Source organism: Hippopotamus amphibius, chromosome 17 (genome assembly GCF_030028045.1).
Source record: "Hippopotamus amphibius kiboko isolate mHipAmp2 chromosome 17, mHipAmp2.hap2, whole genome shotgun sequence".
In the NCBI taxonomy this organism is placed as follows: domain Eukaryota; kingdom Metazoa; phylum Chordata; class Mammalia; order Artiodactyla; family Hippopotamidae; genus Hippopotamus; species Hippopotamus amphibius.
Genome location: NC_080202.1, coordinates 23,198,259 through 23,220,437, shown reverse-complemented (window position 1 = coordinate 23,220,437; position 22,179 = coordinate 23,198,259). Strand labels below are relative to the sequence as shown.

Genomic DNA, 22,179 nt, shown 5'->3' with positions numbered 1-22,179 from the left:
GTGGCCAGTGCAAACAAGGAATTGAATTTTAATTGAATTTTAATTAATTTATATTTAAGTTTAAACAGCCGTATGTAGCTAGTGGCTACTATATTGGACAGAACAGGGGAAGAATGAAACAAGTACAGAACAAGCAGAAAACTCTGTGGACTAACATAGAAGAGAAATTGGAGCCCTTCATTTACTATTCCTTTTGAGAATTAGTTCACTTTGTAATACTGAAAGCAACATTGTTCTAGGTAGGAGTAAGAGTATCAAAGGCAGTCACTTTGTTATTTTATGCTTTTGTCAATGCTGATCCTCGAAAAGTGAATGGGAGAGTAAAGACTGAATCTACCATTCACAAGAATCTATGAAACTTAAGAGTTACAGGAGAAGAGACACCAACATTCTGCCTCCTAACACCTTATGCCCTGTTGTTCTTTCCTAAACCTGCTCCCTAAAGAGTAAGGCTTAATACTTACGTAACTACAGTAGCTACCCAAATTGCTTCCAGTATAACTCTCCTAGGAGCTCTCTTGATGCAATATTCAAAGTTATTACAGTCTCTGTGTTTCTGAGGAACAAATGACAACATAAGAGCACTGGCTAAAACAAAGTTTTAAATCCAGTATCAAGAAACCAAAGCAATGTTGTAAAAGATGCTGCTTTTATTGCACTTCCTGCTTTTGTCCTGTATGATTAAAAGGCATACAGAAAGGATCAGCCTGACATGCAGAGGGCTGACTGAGCAGCAACAGAAGGCTGGAAAAACAGAGCACTGGCCAGTTGCCTAGGGTGAGGACAGAGGGAAAGGAGGAAATAACTTACAATAAAACAGCTTAATTTGTGCAAAAAAACACCTGCTCCCAAATGGCAAAGAGCATCTGTCCAACTATCCAGATGGTATTTTAAGTAATAGGACAAAACCCGTAAACTCTAAAAAAAGTTATTAAAATAAAAATATATAATTTTAAAATTCATAGAGAAGAAAATAAAGAACAGTCCAGAAAAAATATTTTTTAAAAGACTAATGAGAGGAATCAGGCCTACCAATATTAAAAATTATAATAAAGCTTCGAATTAAAAAAAGTATGGTACTGGTACATGAGCACAGAGTATTAAAAAAAGAAAGCTCAGAAAAAGACCCAAATATATATATAATTGCAAAGCTCACTTTGTATAACTACCAGTAGTGGTCTCAGATACATACTGCCCTTCACACTCATAGGATCAAATAAACTATAGCATGAAACCAGGCTCATTTAACTTTGTAGGACATAGGACAGGAAACACAGTATGCCAGAACTGCAGATTCAGTCGTGTTTTCTTCAGCAGTGATCCTTACAGAAACCCAGGAGCCAATTTCTAGCCACCACAAGTGAGTTTCGTATGCCATAGGAATCAGTGTGTTAACAGCCCATGACTTCCTGGTCCTGGCACAAGTCAAACTGCATGTACACAGGGCAGCTAAGGTCTCTGCTTCCCAAGAGAAATATGTGATCCACTCAAAATCTTTCCTATCCATACAGCAGAAACTAACACAACATTGTAAAGCAATTATACTCCAATAAAGAACTGGAAAAAAAAACTTTCCTATCCAGATGTAGTTCCATTCAAGGGTCATTCTACAATAAGCTGTGCTGCCTTACAGCAGAGCTAACATTCCATATTTATCTTAACCAGAGAAAGACTGCTAGAAGAGGAAAAACTCAAGGTCATCTTCCCACTGAAGAAGGGTTTTATGCCTGATAAGCCTTCTACTCAGTAAGGAATGGTTGTGTAACTGTTCAAGTGGCTATTAATTGCCACTGACAAAAAAGTATTAACTTGTATCCCTACTACTACACAGCTTTAATTTTAAAATTCCAGAGCTATAAGATTAAATGTAAATGATGAAACCATGTAAGTATGAGAAAAGTGGTTCTCGAAATATGGTTCAGAGACCCCTGGGAGTCCCCCAGATCATTTCAGGGGGTCTGCAAGGTCAAAGTTATTTTCATAGTAATACTAAAGTGGAGTTTTTAAGCAGCTACAGGATTTGATATATTTCATAATAAAATGTGTCAATATTTGGATGATTTGCATAACTCAGCTAACCAATATTTTACAAATGACCAATATTTAGGTTTCAAAATCATGCACGGAGGCTACACACTGTATGATTCCAACTATACAACACTCTGGAAAAGGTAAGACCATGGAGACAATAAAAAGACCAGTGGTTGCCAGTAAGAAGGGAGGAAGGGATAAATAGGCAGAGCACAGAAGACTTTTAGGACAGTGAAACTACTCTGTATGAAACTATAATGGTAGATATGTGTCATTATACGTTTGTCAAACCCTAGAATGTACAACACCAAGAGCAACCCTAATGTAAACTATGGACTTTGAGCCATAGTGATGTGTCAATGTTGGGTAATCAGTTGTGACAAATGTAGCACTCTGGGAAAGGACGCTGAGAGTGGAAGAGACTATGACCATGCATGTAGGAGGAGGCAGAGTATTTAGGAACTCTGTACTTTCTGTTCAATTTTGCTATGAACCTAAAACTGCTCTAAAAAATAAAAATCTATTAATTAAAAAAATCCTGCATGGATAAAGATATCATTTAACCAATGGCTCTTAACTGATATTATGGCTCTTAATGAAAGGGTATGAAAAAAGTCATTGATATTATTTCAGATATAACACTATTATTAACCTTTAGTAAACTCCCTCTTCATGAACTTGTATCAAAGAATATCCCCAAAACACAGAAAGGCTTTTAAAACAGTCTCCCTTTTCCACTTATATATCTATGTAAAACCAGATTTTACTTCAGATACTGCAACCAAAATACCTTATCATGACAGACTGAATGCAGAAGCAAATATAAGAATCTAGCTGTCACCTATAAGCCAGACAATAAAGAGACCGGCAAAAAATGTAAAACAATGCCAATCCTTTCAAATGTTTGTTTTGGGAAATAGCTATGTTTTCATAAAAAAATTTCTTTAACACATAATGAGCTTAATATTTTTATTTTTCAATAATTAATGAATATTTGAAAACATCTCCATTTTTATTCCTAATATGGTAAAATCAATATATATAACCCATATAAACAAAAAGCTCTTTGAGGGCCTCAATTTTTAAGAGTGTAAAAGTTTCCTAAGACCAAAGTATTCATAACTGCTATACAAGAAGAAAAGATAGACTTTTTATGGTTTTTTTTTTTTTTTCTGGCACACGGGCTTAGTTGCTCCGCGGCATGTGGGATCTTCCTGGAGCTGGGATCGAACCCGTGACCTCTGCATTGGCAGGCGGATTCTTAACCACTGCGCCACCTAGGAAGCCCAAGATAGACTTTTTAATAACCTCAGAGTGAAGGAATTGTACCTATGGCACAAAAACCAAAAGTCATAACGGTAGAGATTGATAAGTTTACATTAAAATAAACTTCCACATGGAAAAAAGTTCCAGGAGCAGAATCAAAAGACAAACTATGAAAACAACATCTGAAACTCTTCACATATATTAGTCTAATTTCTCTTATGTATAAGTGGCTCCTACACATTAATACAAAAAAGGCTAATTACTTCCCTCCCAAATGAACAAAGAATATAAACAAAAAATAAACAGAAAAGGAAATATAAATGGCTCAAACCAATAAAAACATATTCAACCTTTCTCAAAGTAAATTCAAATTAAAACATCACCAAGATGCCTTTTTTTTAACCTACAACTGGATATGATCAAAAGGTTCTGTAACTATGTTGTCAGGGTCATCCACATATCCTGCTGGTATAAGTATAAATTGGTACAACCTCCAGGGAGACAAACGGTTACCAACGTAATTTTATATCCTGCTTATTGTGACCAATAAGCATTCTTCAAAATCATTAAGAATTCCTGGTAGGGGAAAGGGGGAATTGAAGGAATGCTGTCAAAAGGTACAAATTTCCAGTTACAACATAAATAAGTACCACAGATGGAAAGTACAACATGATGACTATAGCTAACACTGCTGTATGATACACAGGAAAGCTGTTAAGACAATAAATCCTAAGTGTTCTCATCACAAGGAAATAAAATTTTTTCCTTTATTCTCTTTTCTTTTTATTGTATTTATATGAGAAGATGATGTTAGCTGAACCTATTGTAATAATCATTTCACAATATAAGTAAACCAAAAGCATCACGTAGTATGTCTTAAATTTACACAGTGATATATGTCAATTATTTCTCAGTGAAACAGGGAGAAAAATCATATATTAAAAAATTCCCCATATATATGGGAGTTCATTATATAGTCTACCTTTACTTTTATGTTTGAAAATTTTCATAACACCATGATTTTTAGAAATTTATCTATAAACATTATTTTTAATGGTCACATCATATTCAATGTTATGAACATATAATGTACTTAACCATTTTCCAGCTGTTGAGCTTTCAAGTTATTTTCACCTAAATTAACAGTCAATAAACACTGCTAAAATCAATAATTCTATTCAGGTATTTTGATCCACATTTCATATTTCTTCTTTAGAGTAGATTCCTGAAATTAATGAGCCTATATAAAGTTAGTGATATGTGTTATACTTCATATAGGTCATACCAACATATAATCCTAGCAACAGGATATCTATTACAATAAAAATACTACTAACCCAACAGCAAAAAAGAGAATTTCATTTCAATGTTAAATATTTTCTTCAAATGTTTATACTACTCTTTTGAATTTTTGTTGTTGTTCAAACTTCCTCTCCTTTAGTCACCTATCTGAAGGTGGCAGCGTTTTAGTGTTTTTCTTACTGATATTTTGATCTCCTGGTAGTTTAAGGATGTTAATTCTTTCCTTCAGTTTATTATTTCTCTGAAAAAGACCATTCTGATTTAAAAAATGCAAGAAAGACGAGGCAAGTAATAATATCATGATAAGACTTGAGTTAGGATGATTATTTAGAAAACACTGGATTCTGTTTAACTTGCCTTGGATCCTTGATTTTTAAAAATTGGCATTGGGATAACTTTTTAATTGTCTTATGTTATTCATTCCTCTGATTTTTAGAATAATCTTACATTTTAGTTTGTATCATAAAAATATGCTGAAGTCAAATTCAGTTCATAGTTTACAAAACTGTCTCAATACAAATTGAGGCAGTAAGTTGAAACAGAAGTCTGCAGTGTATATGACCTAGAAATCAACAGGAAAAGCTGAAGGCTAATTTTAACAAAATTCTATTTCCAAAGACAGATTCAAACTGTTCTACTCTGGAATGCTAAGGGCTGCTCTGTTCAGATTTTGAAGGACATGCTGATCAGTATTTATGTAAAAGGTTTTAAATGAATCCTTGTATGTTTTGTTATTTGAGTGCCACTCAAATATTATTTCCCTTTGCAGCCATTATCAGAAATAAAACAGTCAATTCAAAATAATAAGATAAGTATGAACACACATGGGTACTTTATCCAGCAAACTAAAAATCTGTAACTTCATTATAAGGGAGAAGTAGGTCAACCTGGTAAGTAACGCAGAAAAGGGCTAAATAGAACCAAGAGAGGAAAGACAAAACAGGACAATAATTACCTCCCACCAAGTCCTTCAATTCGTTCTCTTTCCTTGGGAAGTTCTGGCTTATGGTCCTGTGTCACCTCCACAGCTCTGATAAAATCATCCTTCGGGTCATCCTGAATTCCAAGAACCACCCCTGAGTCCCCCACATGAGCTACATACATCTTCAGGCCCCGTATGATGACCACACTAGCAGTTGTTCCTGACGTGCTGGGAAGACCTGTCATAGTCTTTGGCCATTCTGCTGTAATAAAAAATAAAACATTTTACTCTTTCAGGTGTAAACAGTAATACTGTGACAGAATAAAAATGGCAATATATGCCATTAAGCAAGTTAAAATTTGAATTGAAAGCTACCAAAGTACTTATTAATCCCTTCATTCATATATTAATAAATTAATTTTATAAATAATGCAATTATATTATGATCATCAAACCAATCCTAGGAGAAAAATGTTACAGGATAGATTTACTAATTCACATAAGTCTTAGTCCTAATTACATTTAGTGGCAAGGATATGTTAAAAGTTTTGACACCATATTGCCAGCAGCGTATCATCTGTTTATTAATTTCTCTTCAAAAAATTTTCAGAAAAAGCTACTTGATTTGTTTTTGAAGTAACTGTTGAATATTCATAACCTAATAAATAACACTGAGCACTTACTGTATACCACGTTCTGTGATAAGAGCTTTACACGTATTATCTTATATAATACTAACAATAAACCTAAGAGATAGGTAAGATTATTCTCATTATTTTCATTTTGCAGATGAGAAGACCAAAACTTTGAATGGTTGAGAAATCTGCTCAAAATAACCTGAGTATTTTAAGTGGCAAAGACCCCATATATTTAATTCCAAAATCTACACTGACTGATTACATTCACTATCATTTAAAAATTCAGAAATATTCTATAATATTAAACAAGCTACAAGTGATAGTTCAAGATGGCAAACTAAGTCCGAACACTGACATACTCTCCCCACCAAAATCCTACTGAAAGGACAGAACAGAAATCCACTGCAGTCATGAAACACAGAGAAGGGTCATAAGAAAATCTGAGAAATTACTGGAACTTTAAACAAATGAAATTATATTGAGGGAAAAATCAGAATGCAAAATGTGTAATCCAACAGAAGGAAAAAGCACAGTCAGTAAAGAAGGCAGTACATCAGTACTCCCTGTTAACAGAGCTCCAGAAAAGTTCAAACTCAGAGGCAGTGGCAGAGACTGAAGTCAGGAATAGACGGTAGAAGCTTGGCAGGTTCATTTAAAATTGCAGGAGCTAGGTCCTGCCTAAACTCCCTGCATGGTAAAAGGTGAAACATTTAAGTTCCTAAGATGCCATCAACTATAATACCTCTCTTTTTAGGAAAGTGATGCATCTGCTGATAGGAACAACAGTGTCTCAAAGGGCATAAGGAAGAAGAAATCGGGCCCCCCAAAATGGACAGGGTACCACACAACTTTTAAAGCCACAAGGCTTCTCTAATATATTCAGGCTAACTAGTTCTTTACTTTTATAATATTATATATGCTGAAAAGCCATCTCTTGAACCCTACAGTGCATCTCCCCATCCCATCCCTTCCCACAGATGGAACCCACCCTCCAGAGTGACCTGTCACTCACAACAGACGGCTGTTTGCAGTATACAAAATAATGACCTTCGCAATTGCTGAGGGAAACCAAAACAGCTACCAATATTGAGGAAGCTAGAAATTCATACACATGGGCCTATCACACATAAAATCATCTGCAACAGTACCAGACACATAGTAATTGATCAATAAACATTAATTTTTGTTGTTATCACCATTATGTGTTTAAGAAAAGCAAACAGCCTGAGAGGATCCAAGTGAAGTTGCACAACAAAGGCCCCAAAGAAAACATTTGTAAGGAGCTCCCTGGTGGTCTAGTGGTTAGCAGTCGGCATTTTCACTGCTGTGGCCTGAGTTCAGGCCCTGGTCAGGGAACTGAGATCCCACAAGCTGCACTGTGTGGCCAAGAAAGAAAAGAAAAGAAAAGTAAAGAAAAGAAAAGAAAAGAAAATATAAATAGTTATAAAAACATCAATTCTATTTCTGTAAAACAGCAACAAAAAATTACAAAATGTAGGGACTTCCCTGGTGGCTCAGTGGTTAAGAATCTGCCAGCCAATGCAGGGGACACGGGTTCCAGCCCTGGTCCGGGAAGATCCCACATGTCGCAGAGCAACTGAGGCTGTGCTCTAGAGCCCACAAGCCACAACTACTGAGCCCACGTGCTGTAACTACTGAAGACTGCATGACTAGAGCCCGTGCTCTGCAACAAGAGAAGCCACTGCACTGATAAGCCTGTGCATCACAACAAAGAGTAGGCCCTGCTCGCCAAAACTAGAGAAATCCTGCACGCAGCAATGAAGACCCAATGCAGCCAAAAATTAAATAAATAAATAAATAAATAAATAAATAATTACAAACTGTAACTTAAAAAAATCCCATTCACAGTAACAGCAGAAGTTGTGATATATCTGGGAGCAATGCTAACAAATCTCTAACAACCTTTATGGAAAAGTTGTAAACCAGGGGACAAATGCAACAACGAGCACAGAAACAGACCCCTGATATCTGAACAGTAGAGAAAGGACAGACATTCAATAAGTGGAACGGGGACAAAATTTTAAAAAAATAATAACTTTGAGTCCCTGATGCCAAACACAAAAAATCAATTCCAGGTAAGTTAAAGATTTAACATGAAAAGCGAAGCTAAAAATGCTCAGAAAATGCACAAGAAAGTACATTCACGATCTCAAGGTGGGGAAGGATTTCCTAAAGACTAAGAATGGACTAGCCATATAAGAAAATTACTGTGACATTGCACTACCATCAAAATTAAGAACTTCTGTTCATCAAAAGATACGATTACTAGGACGAAAAGACAACTCTCAGAATGAAAAAGAATATATTTGTAATATATATACACATCAAGGGAATGGTATCCAGAATATATAAAATGCTCCAACAAGTCAAATCAATAAGACTACTCAATAGAAAAATGGATAAAGGGCCTGAACAGGCTTTTTACAAACAAGGAAATCCAAACAGCCAAAAAGCATGCGGGGGTGTTCAGCTTCTTTAATCATCAAGGAAATACAAATTAAAAACCACAATGAGATACTGCAATATAATTATCAGATTGCATAAATTAAAGTTTGACAGAGTAAGTTAAGAATGTGGAGTAACATGTTCTATCATCAACCACTGGTAGGAGTATAAACTGGTACAACTACTTCAGAAAATTTCTAGACATTATACAGTAAAGATGAAGATATGTAAACTCTGACTACTCACTACCCATTGGTACACAGCATAAATGAATGCACAGGTACACACAATACATATGAACGTTCATCCCAGTACTGCTCATATGGGCTAAAAACAAGCAACAACCCAAATGTCCTTCAACATAACAGACTATACGACAAGTAAAGGCTGAGAATCTTACAAGAAGCATCAGATAAAAGAATACCTACAGCATGATTTTCTTTAGAAGAAGAAAAAAAACAACACAACTATCTACCATGTTTACAGACAAGAGGTGAGACTATTAAGAAAAATAAGTAAATCATTACAGAACTATAATCACAAAAGTCAAGGTCGTGACTGCCCCTTAGGGGAAGACAGAATTATGAGAACAGAAAGGACACACAGGGACTTTCAGGGTGCAGGAAACATTCTCTTTCTTAACTGGATGGTGTTCATTTTATGATTATTCTTTTTTTTAAGTTTTTAAAAATTAATTAATTTTTGGCTCCGTTGGGCCTTCGTTGCTGCACATGGGGCTTTCTCTAGTTGCAGTGAGCGGGGGTTATTCTTCATTGCTATGCGCGGGCTTCTCAGTGCGGTGGCTTCTCTTGTTGCAGAGTACTGGCTGTAGGCACACGGGCTTAGTTGCTCCACAGAATATAGAATACTGTACCACCAGGGAAGTCCCTGATGTTCATTTATGTTTTATGGCCTTTTACATATGCATGCTATATTTCATACTTTTTTAAAGTTAAAAGAAAAAAAAAAAGCAGCAGGAAGAAGGCATCAATTTTGCAAACACAGATCCCAGCAGACAGCTCCCTAGCCCATGCAGTTTCGCAGTTTGGTTGCAAACATCATTCCCAGAAACTCAGCCTAGAGTATGGTGTATGTTTCTTTAGCCCTTTCAATTATTTTATGGGTTAAATACAGCTCCTGCTAAAACTTTTTCTTTTCCTTTCTTTCTTTTCTTTTTTTTTTTTATTTTTAAAGAAACTAGAAAGGATTGTTTTCTGCAGCTAAGAACCTGAAAAAAAAAAATCTATTATCATAATAAATGTGAACAAGGTGAACTCCCAGAAAGAAAGGTTCTTAAGCACATTCCAAAATTTACCTACAATATACAAGTAATTCAGCTGTTTGCAAAAAACACCTAAAACGAGATGGAAAAGAAGAAAAAAAAAGCTAAAAATAAAAAGGATATTCAAAGCAATGTTAATGTTTAAATCACATTTTTTGTCAAAAGCACTAATATATAATGAAAGATATTCTGCAATGATCTAAAAATACTGAATAATCCATGCTTTCCCTATTCATTTGAAATGTTACTTTTTATATGTTACATTTTGCCTCAGATCTATTTCTGGACTCATCCTACTAATCTATTCATGGAGCTTTTTAATAATTGGGAGTTTAAGTATCCCCTAATTATTCTTCTTTTTCAGTATTCTCAAGTATTTTTCCATGTGAACTTTAGAAGCAACCTGCAAAATTAAAAAACAAACCCCATGGAAGTTCTGATTGAAACTGCAATACATTTATATATTAAAGAACTACCTCTTTACAATTTGTCTTCCTTAGCCTTTCTTGTTGTATACTTTACATTTTAATCTTTTAATTAAAAAAATGACTTAAAACTAGGAGCATATTAAAAAGACAGTATCAGATAGTATATGAACTCTGACAGGTATCCTTTAGAAAATGTGCATAAGACATTAAAACAAAGTCTGATAAATTTTGTAACACAAAAATAAAATATTTCTGGAGTAAAGCTATTATAAATAAGTATAGAATGTGTATGTTCTTTGTGATAAATTTAAAATTGGGGGTACTTATGTACTTATCATGTATCCATTAATATACACGTATTCATTTAACTCTCAGGAGGTAGGTACTATCAGTAACTCTATTTTAAAGAAGAGGATCCTCTGGCACAGAGAGGTAAGGTCACACAGGTAGTAAATGGAGAAGGTGGGATTCAAACCCAGCTGATACAAGACTCCAAATGACTGTGCTAAGAGTTCTTACAGATTTCTAATGTCAAACTAGTACAGAATAGTACAAAGCCTTCAGGAAGCAATTTGAAAACGTATCAATAACCATCAAAAGACAAACACATGCTTTAAGCAAATAATTCACCTCTAGAAAATTTTTTTCCTGAGGAGATAATCCAAATGGAGGAAAAGGCTATATTGCTTTTACTTTAGCCTTTCTTTATAGCATTAAATATTGTACACACTGGTCTAGCACCCATTCCCCCTTCCAGTACTAGCATCCCAGTTTTGTTCTGTAGTACACAGCCTCCACTGCATGCAGTCTTTAGCAATGGAAATGAAAAACTTGCCTGCTCCTGGCCTAGGTGTAGGCAAATGATCTGAACTATGTCACTCTTTCAGATATTTGCATCTTTAGATAGAAAGGCAAACAGAAAACTGTTGGAGCAGTATAGTCCCAGAGACTATACTGGTTCACTGAGTGTCCACTAGTTCCTATCACCCAGAGTCCCCGAGATACCCTGGTTCTGTCCATTTAGTTTGATTCTGTGAGTTACCTAATGTCCTTCCAATAAATTCCCATGTTCTTTTCTCTCATTATAGATGGAGTCACTCTATATCATTTTCAAAGAACTGTAATACAAAACTAGTACATACAGTAGGTTGCAGGCAACTCACCCTCAGAAAAATGTCAATTAGCTATAGAACCAATAAGGTATAGAAGGCATCCAGTCTCTTGTTCATATTCCAGATAGTAACCATTGGTGAGATAGGGCTGAATTTATCGATAAACAGTAAGCAGATAGTCTAGAGAAAGCATACCAGCTTAGAACTGTGGTAATAAAAATGTTCTAGGTCAGCTAATGCAAACACAGACTCAACTCTGGCCTAAGATTCCATGCTGAGAAACAAGAAATAATTTGTTATGACTGTTAGGAGTTGAATTTTGTCCCTCTAAGAAAAGATATGTTGAAATACTAACACTCAGTACCTCAGAATGTGACCGTATTTGGAAAGAGGGTCTTTACAGAGGCAATAAAGTTAAAATAGGTCATTAGTGTGGGCCCTAATCCAATATGACTGGTGTTTTTATAGAAAGGGGAAATACGAACACAGAGACAAACACACAGAGGGAAGATGTTAAAACACATAGGGAGAAGACAGCCATGTGACTGGAGTGATGCATCTATAAGTCAGGGTAGGCTAGGAATTCCTGGTAAACACGAAACTAGAAGAGGTGAAGAAGGATTCTCCCTTAGAGCTTTCAGAGTATAGAAAGAGCATGGCCCTGCCAAAACCCTGATTTTGGACCTTGGACCTCCACAACTGTAAGACAATAAATTTCTGTTGTTTTAAGTCAACCAATTTTTGGTACTTTGTTATGGCAGCTCCAGAAAACAAACACAATGATATAAAGGAAACAATTCAAAGATTTGGAGAAATAGAGACTGTAGATTAAATCTATTATACGCATATGCATCCCATTTACCCACCCCAAGAAAGGTTGAGAAGAGTCTCTTCAACTTTAGTACTTAAGAAAGCAATTGGGTAAACACCAAAATCTTTTTTTTTTTTAATCGAAGTATAGTTGTGTTAGTTTCAAGTATACAGCAAAGTGATTCAGTTAAACATTTTATACATATATATGTGTGTATATATATGCCACGGGGCATGTGGGATCTTAGTTTCCCGTCCAGAGATCGAACCCAAGCCCCCTGCAGTGAAAGCGTGGAGTCTTAACCACTGGATAGCCAGGGAAGTCCCTATATATTCTTTTTTTGATTCTTTTCCATTATAGGTTATTACAAGATATTGAATATATTCCCTGTGCTATACAGTAAATTCTTATTGTTTACCTATTTTATATATGGAACACCAAAATCTTTTAAACACATTTTACTGACTCTTCTCTTCAGGCAAGAAATACTAAGGGAAGAGGCTGCAACAAAAATGGGTTCCCTGATCTCTGTGGGTGGCAGAACCCTGAGGTGACAGATCAGATAGGAGCAGTTAATTACCTAAAGAAAATCTGGCAGGGTTACCTCACTGACGACAGGGCAGAAGAAAAACTGGATCTCTAGAATGGTCTTTCACAAAAAACAAAAAACAAAACAAAAAGCAAACAAAAAACCTCCCCAGTTTAAAGAATTGTTAACCTTCTTCAAAGTGATGTATGGTCATTGCCACATGTAGCTGTACACCAAGGAAAAAGAAATACTCACAGCATTGAGTAAATACTGAATGATGGCTCTAAGATAATAATTATAGGGTATGGAACATAGCCACAGTCCACTGATAAGACATAAGGGTCATGGAGGTCAGGTATCAAATAGAACTTTCAATCCAGTCCACCTCAGACCTAATGGAATCCCAAACCTATCCCACAGCTAGTTTGGTCCCCAAATAACCTTAGCAACCAATAGCTTCCCCTCACAGCTCTTCATTGATTGGTCAGAAAGCCTATTAGGGTAGAAAAGGCCAAGTGCAAGACCACCAATGAATGATACCCTCTTCCAAAACAGTAAATTAAAAGTATTATCACATCTCTCAAAGAATCACAAAGATTGGTGTCACCATTAAAACATGAGCTAAGGTGGTGATCCAAAGATTCCACTCTATAATTCGACCACTGCAAAAGTCTGATAGCTCTTGGAAAATGACAGAGGATTATAATCAAATGGTGATTCCAAATGCTGCAGAAGTTTCTGATTTATTCTCATTACTGAAACAAATAAACATAGTCTTGGCTATCTGGCATGCATCCAGCAGCAGGGCTCTGATGAAACTGCTAGCTTATTCCTGGAGGTATCCAGGTTTCTGATCTTCAGGTTTACTCCCCGGCCCCACCCCCTGCCCCCACTCCCACCCCAGGAATAATCCAAAGAACTTTTTTCTTGAACCAACAGAATGTAAACTGCCAAAAAAATATACCATCACTCCCAAGTAGCATTATAGTATCTAATTCCTACAATATACCATCAAAATCAGGAAATTAACATTAACACCATACTACCATCTAAACCATAGATCTCATTCAAATTTCATAAGCTTGATAATAAAAGGAAAAAATTCAGGGTCCCTTGTTATATTTACTTATCAAGTCTCTTTAGTCTCTTCTAATCTGGAACAATTCCTCAGTGTTTCCTTGCTGTTTTTAAGAAATACGTGACCAATCATTACAAGAATGTCTCTCAGTTTGGGTTTGTTTCATGTTTCCTATGCTTGTAATCGGATTATGCATTTTTGGCAGGAATATCACAAAAGTATTAGATAATGATCTTCTCCCTGCAGACAGTATACAATCTCAATCTGTCCCATTAAAAGTGATGCTACTCTTGATTATTTGATTAAGGTGGTATCTACCAGGTTTCCCCCTAGAACCTTTTTCCTTTTGTAATTAGTAAGTGTTTCAAAGGGAGATTATCTGAGACAACATAAATATCCTTGGAGTGGGTTGAGTAGTGCCCCACCCCCCCAAGTCATAAAAGATACACCCACCCAGAACCTGTGAATGTGACCTTATTTGGGAAAAGGATCTTTGCAGATGTAATTAGGTTAAAGATCTTAAGAAGAGATCAGCCTGGATTAGAGTGGGCCCTAGATCCAAAGACAAGTGTCCTTAAAAGATAAGGGGAGAAGACACACAGGAGGTGATATAAAGACAGTGGAGACTGGGTGATGCCCCTACAAGCCAAGAAATACCAAGGATTGCTACCAGCCACCAGAAGCTAAGTCAGAGAACGCAACAGATTCTCCCTCATAGCCTCCAAAAAGGAATCAACCCTGCTGACACCTGGATTTCAGCCTTCTGGCCTCCAGAACCATGAGACAATAAATTTCTGTTGTGGACTTCCCTGGTTGCTCAGTTAAGAACCACCTGCCAATGCAAGGGACATGGGTTCAATCCCTGGTCTGGGAAGATCCCACATGCCGCAGACAACTAAGCCTGTGTGCCACAACTCCTGAGCCTGCACTCTAGAGCCCATGAGCCACAAGTACTGAAGCCCACCCGCCTACAGCCTGTGCTCCACAACAAGAGAGGCCACCACAATGAAGAGTAGCCCCAGCTCACCACAACTAGAGAAAGCCCATGCACAGCAACGAAGACCCAATGCAGCCATAAATAAATCTTTAAAAAAAAAAAGAAAAGAAAAAGAAGGGCTTAGGGGGCTTTCCTGCCAATCCAGTGGTTAAAGACTCTGCACTCCCACTGCAGAGGGCACAGTTCAATCTCTGCTCAGGGAACTAAGATCCCACATGCCCCATGGCACAGCCAAAGAAAGAAAAAGAAAGGGCTTAGGAAAACAAAGGTTTTTTGGGTTTTTGTTTTTGTTTTAAGGAACATCCATACAAAGTGCCCAAATCTTAAGTGTATAACAATGAATTTTTTTAAAAATATTTATTTTTTAATTTTTGGCTGCATCAGATCTTAGCAGCACACAGGATCTTCGCTGCAGCATGTGGGCTCCTCAGCTGCTAGTTGTGGCTCAGGCTCTCTAGTTGTGGCCTGTGGGCTCCACAGCGTGGGCTTAGTAGTTGCAGCACTCGGGATTAGCTGCCCCTCGGCATGTGGGATCTTACTTCCCCAACCAGGGATTGAACCTGAGTCCCCTACACCGGAAGGCAGATTCTTAACCACTGGATCACTAGGAAAGTCCCAACAAAGGTATTCTTTAAAAATATAAGAAAGCCCTTCACATCCACTAGCATGGCTATTATTTAAGAAAAAAAAAAAAATCAAGTGTTGGCAAGAATGTGGAGAAAGCAGGACCCTTGTAGTACTGCTAGTGGCAATGTAAAACAGTGCACCTGCTGTGAAGACAGTTTGGTGATTCCTCAGAAAGTTAAATACAGAATTACCAAATTGACCCAGCCATTCCACTTCCAGGTTTAGACCCAAAAGAACTGAAAACAGAGAATCAAACAGATACTTGTACACCTATGTTCATAGTAGCATTAGTCATAACAGCCAAAAGGTGGAAACAACCCAAATGTCTATCAATAGATGAATGGATAAACAAAATGTGGTGTATATATATACAGTGAATATTATTCAGTCTTAAAAAGGAAGAAAATTCTGATACATGCTACAATTTGGACAAACCTTAAAGACAATATGCTAAATGAAATGACACAAAAAGGACAAATATTGTATGATTCCGCTTACATGAGGTACCTAGAATAGATGAATTCATAGCAATTAAGTAGAAATAGCAAGAAAGTAAAACAGAGGTTTACCAGGGGCTGGGGAAGCGGATAATGGGAAATTACTGTTTAATGGGTACAGAATTTCCGTTTGGGTAACGGACAAGTTCTGAAAATGGACAGTGGTGATTGTTGTACAATATTGTGAATGCACTTAATGCCACTGAATTTGAATTGTACACCTAAAATTGGCTAAAATGGTAAATCTTATGTGTATTTTACAATTTTTAAAGGGGGAAATTTTTTTTAATTAAAAAAAAAAGTAAGAAAGACAATTTAACTATTACACCCACAGAAATTCAACTAAACCAGCAGCTACTTTGGGCAAGGAATTGCATGGTCAGCCCTAAGAGATTATAAGATATGCAAGGCAGTATCTCTGCTCCCAAAAACCTCAAGATTTAACTGAGAGGCAGATAAAACACAGCAGTTATCTCACAACAGTGTGAGTGATCTTTATAGGGATTCCAAAACTGTTTTCATAATAATTCTGAGATTATTTGCCCTTTTCACCCCGTTGATATCTGTATTGGTAGTTCAAAAGCATGGTTAGTAAAACTGCTGGTGCCTTAGCGGGAGTCAAGGCAGTGGTACCAAAGCAACTAGTAGTCATTATATCCACCACAGCCACCCACTTAGAGTTTAAAAAAAAAAAAAAAGGCAAATCAGTTTATCTTAAGAATGTCCTTGATGACACAATAAAAATTAATTTTATTAAACTTCCACCCATGAATACGTGCCTTTTTAACATTCTGTAAGACAAGAAGGAAGCATTGTATAATAGGCTTCTGCTACACACTGTGTAGAGGCTGTGTAGAGAAAAAGCACTTGTGATTGTGTAAGTTATGTAACGCAGTAGCCACAATTTTCACAGACAATGTTTACTTGAAAAACTGATAAAATGTGTTAATAAGACTTGGGCAGGGAGTTCCCTGGCGGCCTAATGGTTAGGATTCTGGCCTTTCACTGCTGTGCCCCTGGTTGGGAAATCGAGATCCTGCAAACCACATGGCACAGCCAAACAAAAAAAGAAGAAGAAGAAGAAGAAAACATGGGCATTTGGCATAGATTTTCCTCAAAATGAACAAAGTGAGTTTTTCATTTCAAGAAAAACTGACAGTATTTGTTGCCAGTGATAAATTTCTAACTGCTGCTTAAAACATCATATTTTAGAATATGTGTCTACTACGATGAACTTGACGACTCCCCAGTCTTAAGACTTTTCTGATGAGATCAGTGATACTAACAAATGTGGGTACTTTAATATTGTATAATGAGATGCATCAATTCTTGGAAGATCCACATAATTCAATGAACCGCTATTTTCCAAATGACTAATGCACCATGTCACAAAATCACACGTAGCTAAAAAGACTGATTCAAAGTGCAAGGCAGACCGATGGCTCAACGTAAAAATACAAAAGTTCATTGATGAGGTTTCAGATTCCTTTTTTTTTAAAATTTTATTTATTTATTTTGGGTGCACTGGGTCTTCGTTGCTGAGTGACGGCTTTCTCTAGTTGCGGCTCTAGGCACGCAGGCTTCAGTAGTTGCAGCACGCAGGCTGAGCAGTTGTAGTGCACAGGCTTAGTTGCTCTGCAGCATCCTGGACCAGGGATCAAACCCGTGTCCCCTGCATTGGCAGGCAGATTCTTAACCACTGCACCACCAGGGAACTCCCTCAGATTTCGTTTTGACTAATCTTAAGAAACTATCACTTTGGTGTAGAATATCCACAATTAACTGAAAAGACAAACTTCCTCCCTCTTCCTACTACATATGTGCATGTGACTGCCTTTCCTTTACACACTTCACCAGACAACATAGCAAAACAGACTGAATACAGAGGCAGATATGAGAATATTTCTTATTTGGGGGAAAAAAGTGATTTTTCACTTAAAAATGTCAAAGTGTAATAAATTTATTTTTAATAGATTAATAAATACTTTTAAAATTTCTCAGTTTTAACTTCTCATACAGTAAATATGATAGATGTAGCCCACATAAACAAAAGCTGTTTAGGACTCTAAATCATTTGAGTACAAGGGGTTCTGAGAGCAAAAAGTTTGAGAACCATTACTATTAAATTTATTTATTTATTTATTTATTTATTTATTGGCTGGGTTGGGTCTTCGTTGCTGCACACAGGCTTTCTCTAGTTGATGCGAGTGGGGGCTACTCTTCACTGTGATGTGCGGGCTCCTCATTGTAGTGGCTTCTCTTGTTGCGGAGCACAGGCTCTAGGCACATGGGCTCAATAGTAGTGGCTCACCGGCTCAATAGTTGTGGCCCACGGGCTTTGTTGCTCCGTGGTAAGTGGGAATCTTCCCAGAGCAGGGTTCAAACCCAAGTCCCCTTCATTGGCAGGTGGATTCTTAACCACTGCGCCACCTAGGAAGTCCCCAAAAGCACTACTATTGATGTAACTAAATGAGAACTACAAAAGTGGAAACCTGACACAGTATGCTGACTTCCATACACTCAGCATACTTTTTTTTTTTTTAATTCAAGTTGTGATGATGGCGTACAAGGTTAACTGTGGAACAAGGCAAACTTTAACATTTAGTGTATAAATCTTGGTTCAAAAAGTATATATATGTCAAAAGACATACACATTTACATTTAACAGCATGGTTTCTGCTTTATTTTAGAAAAGGTAAAGAAAAAGGGTTTCTACTTTATCCTTTTAGCGAAAACATATGGCAATTTCATGGAGCTCCAAGTGTACTGCAAAATAAACAGGACTCTAAATCGTTCTTTGTGTCTAACCTTCCTCTATCTTGCCTTGCTGTCCACTCCTACTTGCCCTGCAAGCAATGAAATGACAAATATCTGGAATATACTGTGGTGCTTTCAGCTGTGCTCTGCCTACACAAAAACAAAACAAATCCATAATAGGGACCTCTGGGATTGGATGGAAAACGCCTCCCACAGGCGGACTGGTTGGTCTATGAGTCAATCAAATAATTCCTGGCAGACAGCCAGGCAAATAGAAAACAGACTTTGAAAGAAGCTAGTCGACATCTCTATAACAATAGCTTTTAAAAATGTTCTGTGTTTGACCAACCTTTACACGCTTCTCTATGTTTCTGTCCCTCTGCTGAAAATAAAGCAACACTATGCTACCATAAACAAGAGGACTTTCTTAAATGACAGTAGTAGTATTACCTTTTCTCTAAAAAAAAGATTCATGCCATTCATTCACAGCAATGGGTAAGCAATTATAACTGTATGATAACATGCTGGGTAGAGAAACATTGGCTGCTTCAGAGAACATTTAAAGCTTAAATGAAACCAACTAACAATAAATTTTTAGAAATTAAGGTCTAATTCCTTTTGGCACATCAGTAATTCCTTATCTCTTGCTACTCTGACGGAGAGCTACAATTTACAAGTACTTTTAACTAGGAACTGTTGAGAACTGTCTGACAGCAATTAGGTAAGGCAACCACCAAAGGGGGGAAAGTGCACTTTTAAAAAGCCCTAGCTGAATTTAACACATCCCCTCAACCTGGCCACTTTAAGCGGTAAGAACGCATTCCGCGCTTCTGTTTTTCATAAGCCGTGCAATCATAAAGATCCTAGAAACATTTCACGACCACCACACAGAATTCCTTCCAAGACGTTAAGCAGCTAGATGACAACGTTTTAGCCTTTCTAAACTATCCAACAGTGTCCTCCAACTACCAGCCGCCCAGGATCAATTCTGGAGAACTGACACCACCAGTAGGAGGCAACCGATGGGGACAAGTCCTTCAAGAGCAAAATTATGACAGATTGGAAGGAAACACTCTAATTTTTGCCATCTTATCTACCGCCATACCACTCTGAACGCGCCCGATCTCATCTAATTTCTGCCATCTCCCTCTTCCTTCACCTGTCCCAGATAGCAACGTGTCTTCAGTGTATCTTTTCGCCAAAATCTGGCGCCAGGTTTCAAACACGTTTCCGCTGGCGGCCACCAAAGTGAAGTGGCGGAGGGAGAGGACTGCTCCCCATTGATCCTTGGGGGGGGGGGGGGAGGTGTTGGAAATAAAACGAGGAGCGTTTGAAGGGAGACAACAATCCTACCCTCTCCAAAGCCACTTTGTTTGCCCGGCCCTCCACCCTGGAAAGCGCGCTGAGACCCAGAAGAGTCTTCCCTCCCATCGATGGACACCGAGAGCGCTCTCGGTGCCGGGGGTCCCGGGGGGCTGGCGCTATAAAAGCCCCCAACCGCCCGAAAAAGAGGCGGGCGCCAAACAAGCCGGGGAACTTACCCAGTTTCTTCCACATAGCGAGATGACAAGCGAGGAAGCCTTTGCGGATGGCAGCGCACACCTTCGCCGGCTCGGACGAGGTGAAGCCCTTCTGCTTCTTGATGAAGCCCCACAAGTGCTCCCGGGCAAACTGTGCCGCCTCCCGCCCGCCGTGCCCGTCGCACACGGCGAAAAAGGCCACCGAGGAACGGCGGCGGCAGCAGCGGCCGGGAGCCGGCGAGGCCCCGGCGTCCAGCGGCGCATCGCGAGCCTCTCCGGCCGCCGCCGCCGGGCCTCTCCCCGAGACGTCGCCGCCGGGGAGAGCCGGCGCTGACCGCTGCGGAGGCGACGGCTGAGAGAGCGACCGCCGCGGCGAGGGCTTCTCTTCAGCCGTCGGCTCGGGCTCCACCACGATCTGAGTAACGTCCTCCATGTACTTCCTCCCGCCCTGATCGGAGAAGACGCTCACTCCCAGCGAGTACAGCCCCGCCATGGCCGGCTGGCCGAGATCCCGCCGGTCCCACGCAGCCCGCCGAATCCGGCGGCGGCGGCAGACACACTCGGCGCTAGCCGGCCAACTATTGTTTATCTTCGACGACGCCGAGAAGGGGGAGGGGGCGGTCCCGGAGCGGGGGGGGGGGGGGCGGGGGAGGGGCGCGCGATGTCGGGACTTGTCCGCGAGAGCTGGGCCGGAGCGCCGGGGCGAGCGGAGCCGAGCAGCTGCGCCTGCGCGGTGCACCTCCCCCGCCTGCCCGCGCCCACCACACAAATCAGAAGTTCTCCCCGGCTGACGTCCCTCGGCTCTCTGGGCCCGACCAATCCGGAGCCGAGTTGGAGCGAACCCGCCCTCCGCCCCCAACCCTCGCTCCTCCCTTGTAACGGCCGCTCTCCCTCCTCCCGGCGCCCGCTGGGCCCGCGCGCGACCCGGCTGGCTTTCGTTTTGCGGCGGGCGTTTTCGCTCTCCCGCCTTTTGGCGGGTGCCTAAAGCCTACCTACCAATTTGAGGTCCCCTGTTTGCTCAGTCCCCGGGATCAGGATGCAGTGTGCTGCCCTGGGCGTCTCGTTGCTCGGCTTGAGGGGGCGGAAAGCCGTGGGGCCTCCCACGAGTGTAGAGAATCTGGGTGGGGGAAGACCTTCATTTCTTGAAATGAAATGGCGGGAAACCTCCCTTCGGAAGGTGGTTTGCGGACAGGCTGGAAAAAGCGTGCCACTGCTGAACTGGACTTGGGTGGGATGGATCCGACTGGGAGTTGAGAGAGCAAATCGAGTTGGTGTTGAGAAAATTTGGGAAATTTGCACCATCGGCTGCACGGTGTCGTTTCACACACCTGGGTACGTCGGAGACTTAGCAGGCTTATATTTTAACTGTGTTTTGTTTGTTTGTTTGTTACCATCTTCTCAACTTTTGTTGAAAATAGTACTTTTTCCGACGAACCCTGGGCGCAGCATTTTACTCCTTGAAGTTACCACTTGAAAAGAGCTTACAAAAACTGCCCAGCGCTCCAGTGCGCCAACAGTTTGGTTATCTTCCCCCGTCTTCTCCCAGTAGGTTACAATCTAAGCTCTAAAACTTGTGCACGGATTTCAGCGGCATTAAAATAAGCCTCAGAGTGGGCAGGTTGGTATGTCCTCATCAGTAAACGTTTTTGTCGTGAATCAGTTCACTTTTCTACTTTCTGGCCACATCACCATCAACTCTCCTGGGTGCCCTTTTCCTCTACAGCCTTGGAGATTTTTCAAATGGGATGATACTAGTACTTAACTGGGAATGGGGAAAATGTTCGTTTTTTGACACGTGACACAAATGCAACTAGGAAAAAAATCCTTATACCAATAAAAATGTAAATAAAATCACCTCAGAATGTAGCAAATCTGACTAGATCGGTTAAATTGAAAATGGAATCAAAGGTAACCCC

At 39.2% G+C, this 22,179-nt stretch overlaps 1 protein-coding gene across 2 annotated transcripts in view; it reads right to left on the bottom strand.

The window, feature by feature from the left end:
- PPM1D (protein phosphatase, Mg2+/Mn2+ dependent 1D) overlaps positions 1–21,005 on the bottom strand; it is a 48,250-nt gene extending 27,245 nt beyond the window's left edge. The window contains exons 1-2 of one of the 2 annotated variants that reach the window (XM_057716424.1): positions 20,285–21,005; positions 5,555–5,783 (exon numbers count right to left, since the gene is read on the bottom strand). In XM_057716424.1, the coding sequence (XP_057572407.1) occupies positions 5,555–5,783; positions 20,285–20,756 (701 nt within the window). In that variant the 5' untranslated portion in view covers positions 20,757–21,005. The remainder of the gene's footprint in view (positions 1–5,554; positions 5,784–20,284) is intronic. The other variant, XM_057716425.1, reaches the window with a different exon arrangement.
- Positions 21,006–22,179: the final 1,174 nt, after the last annotated feature.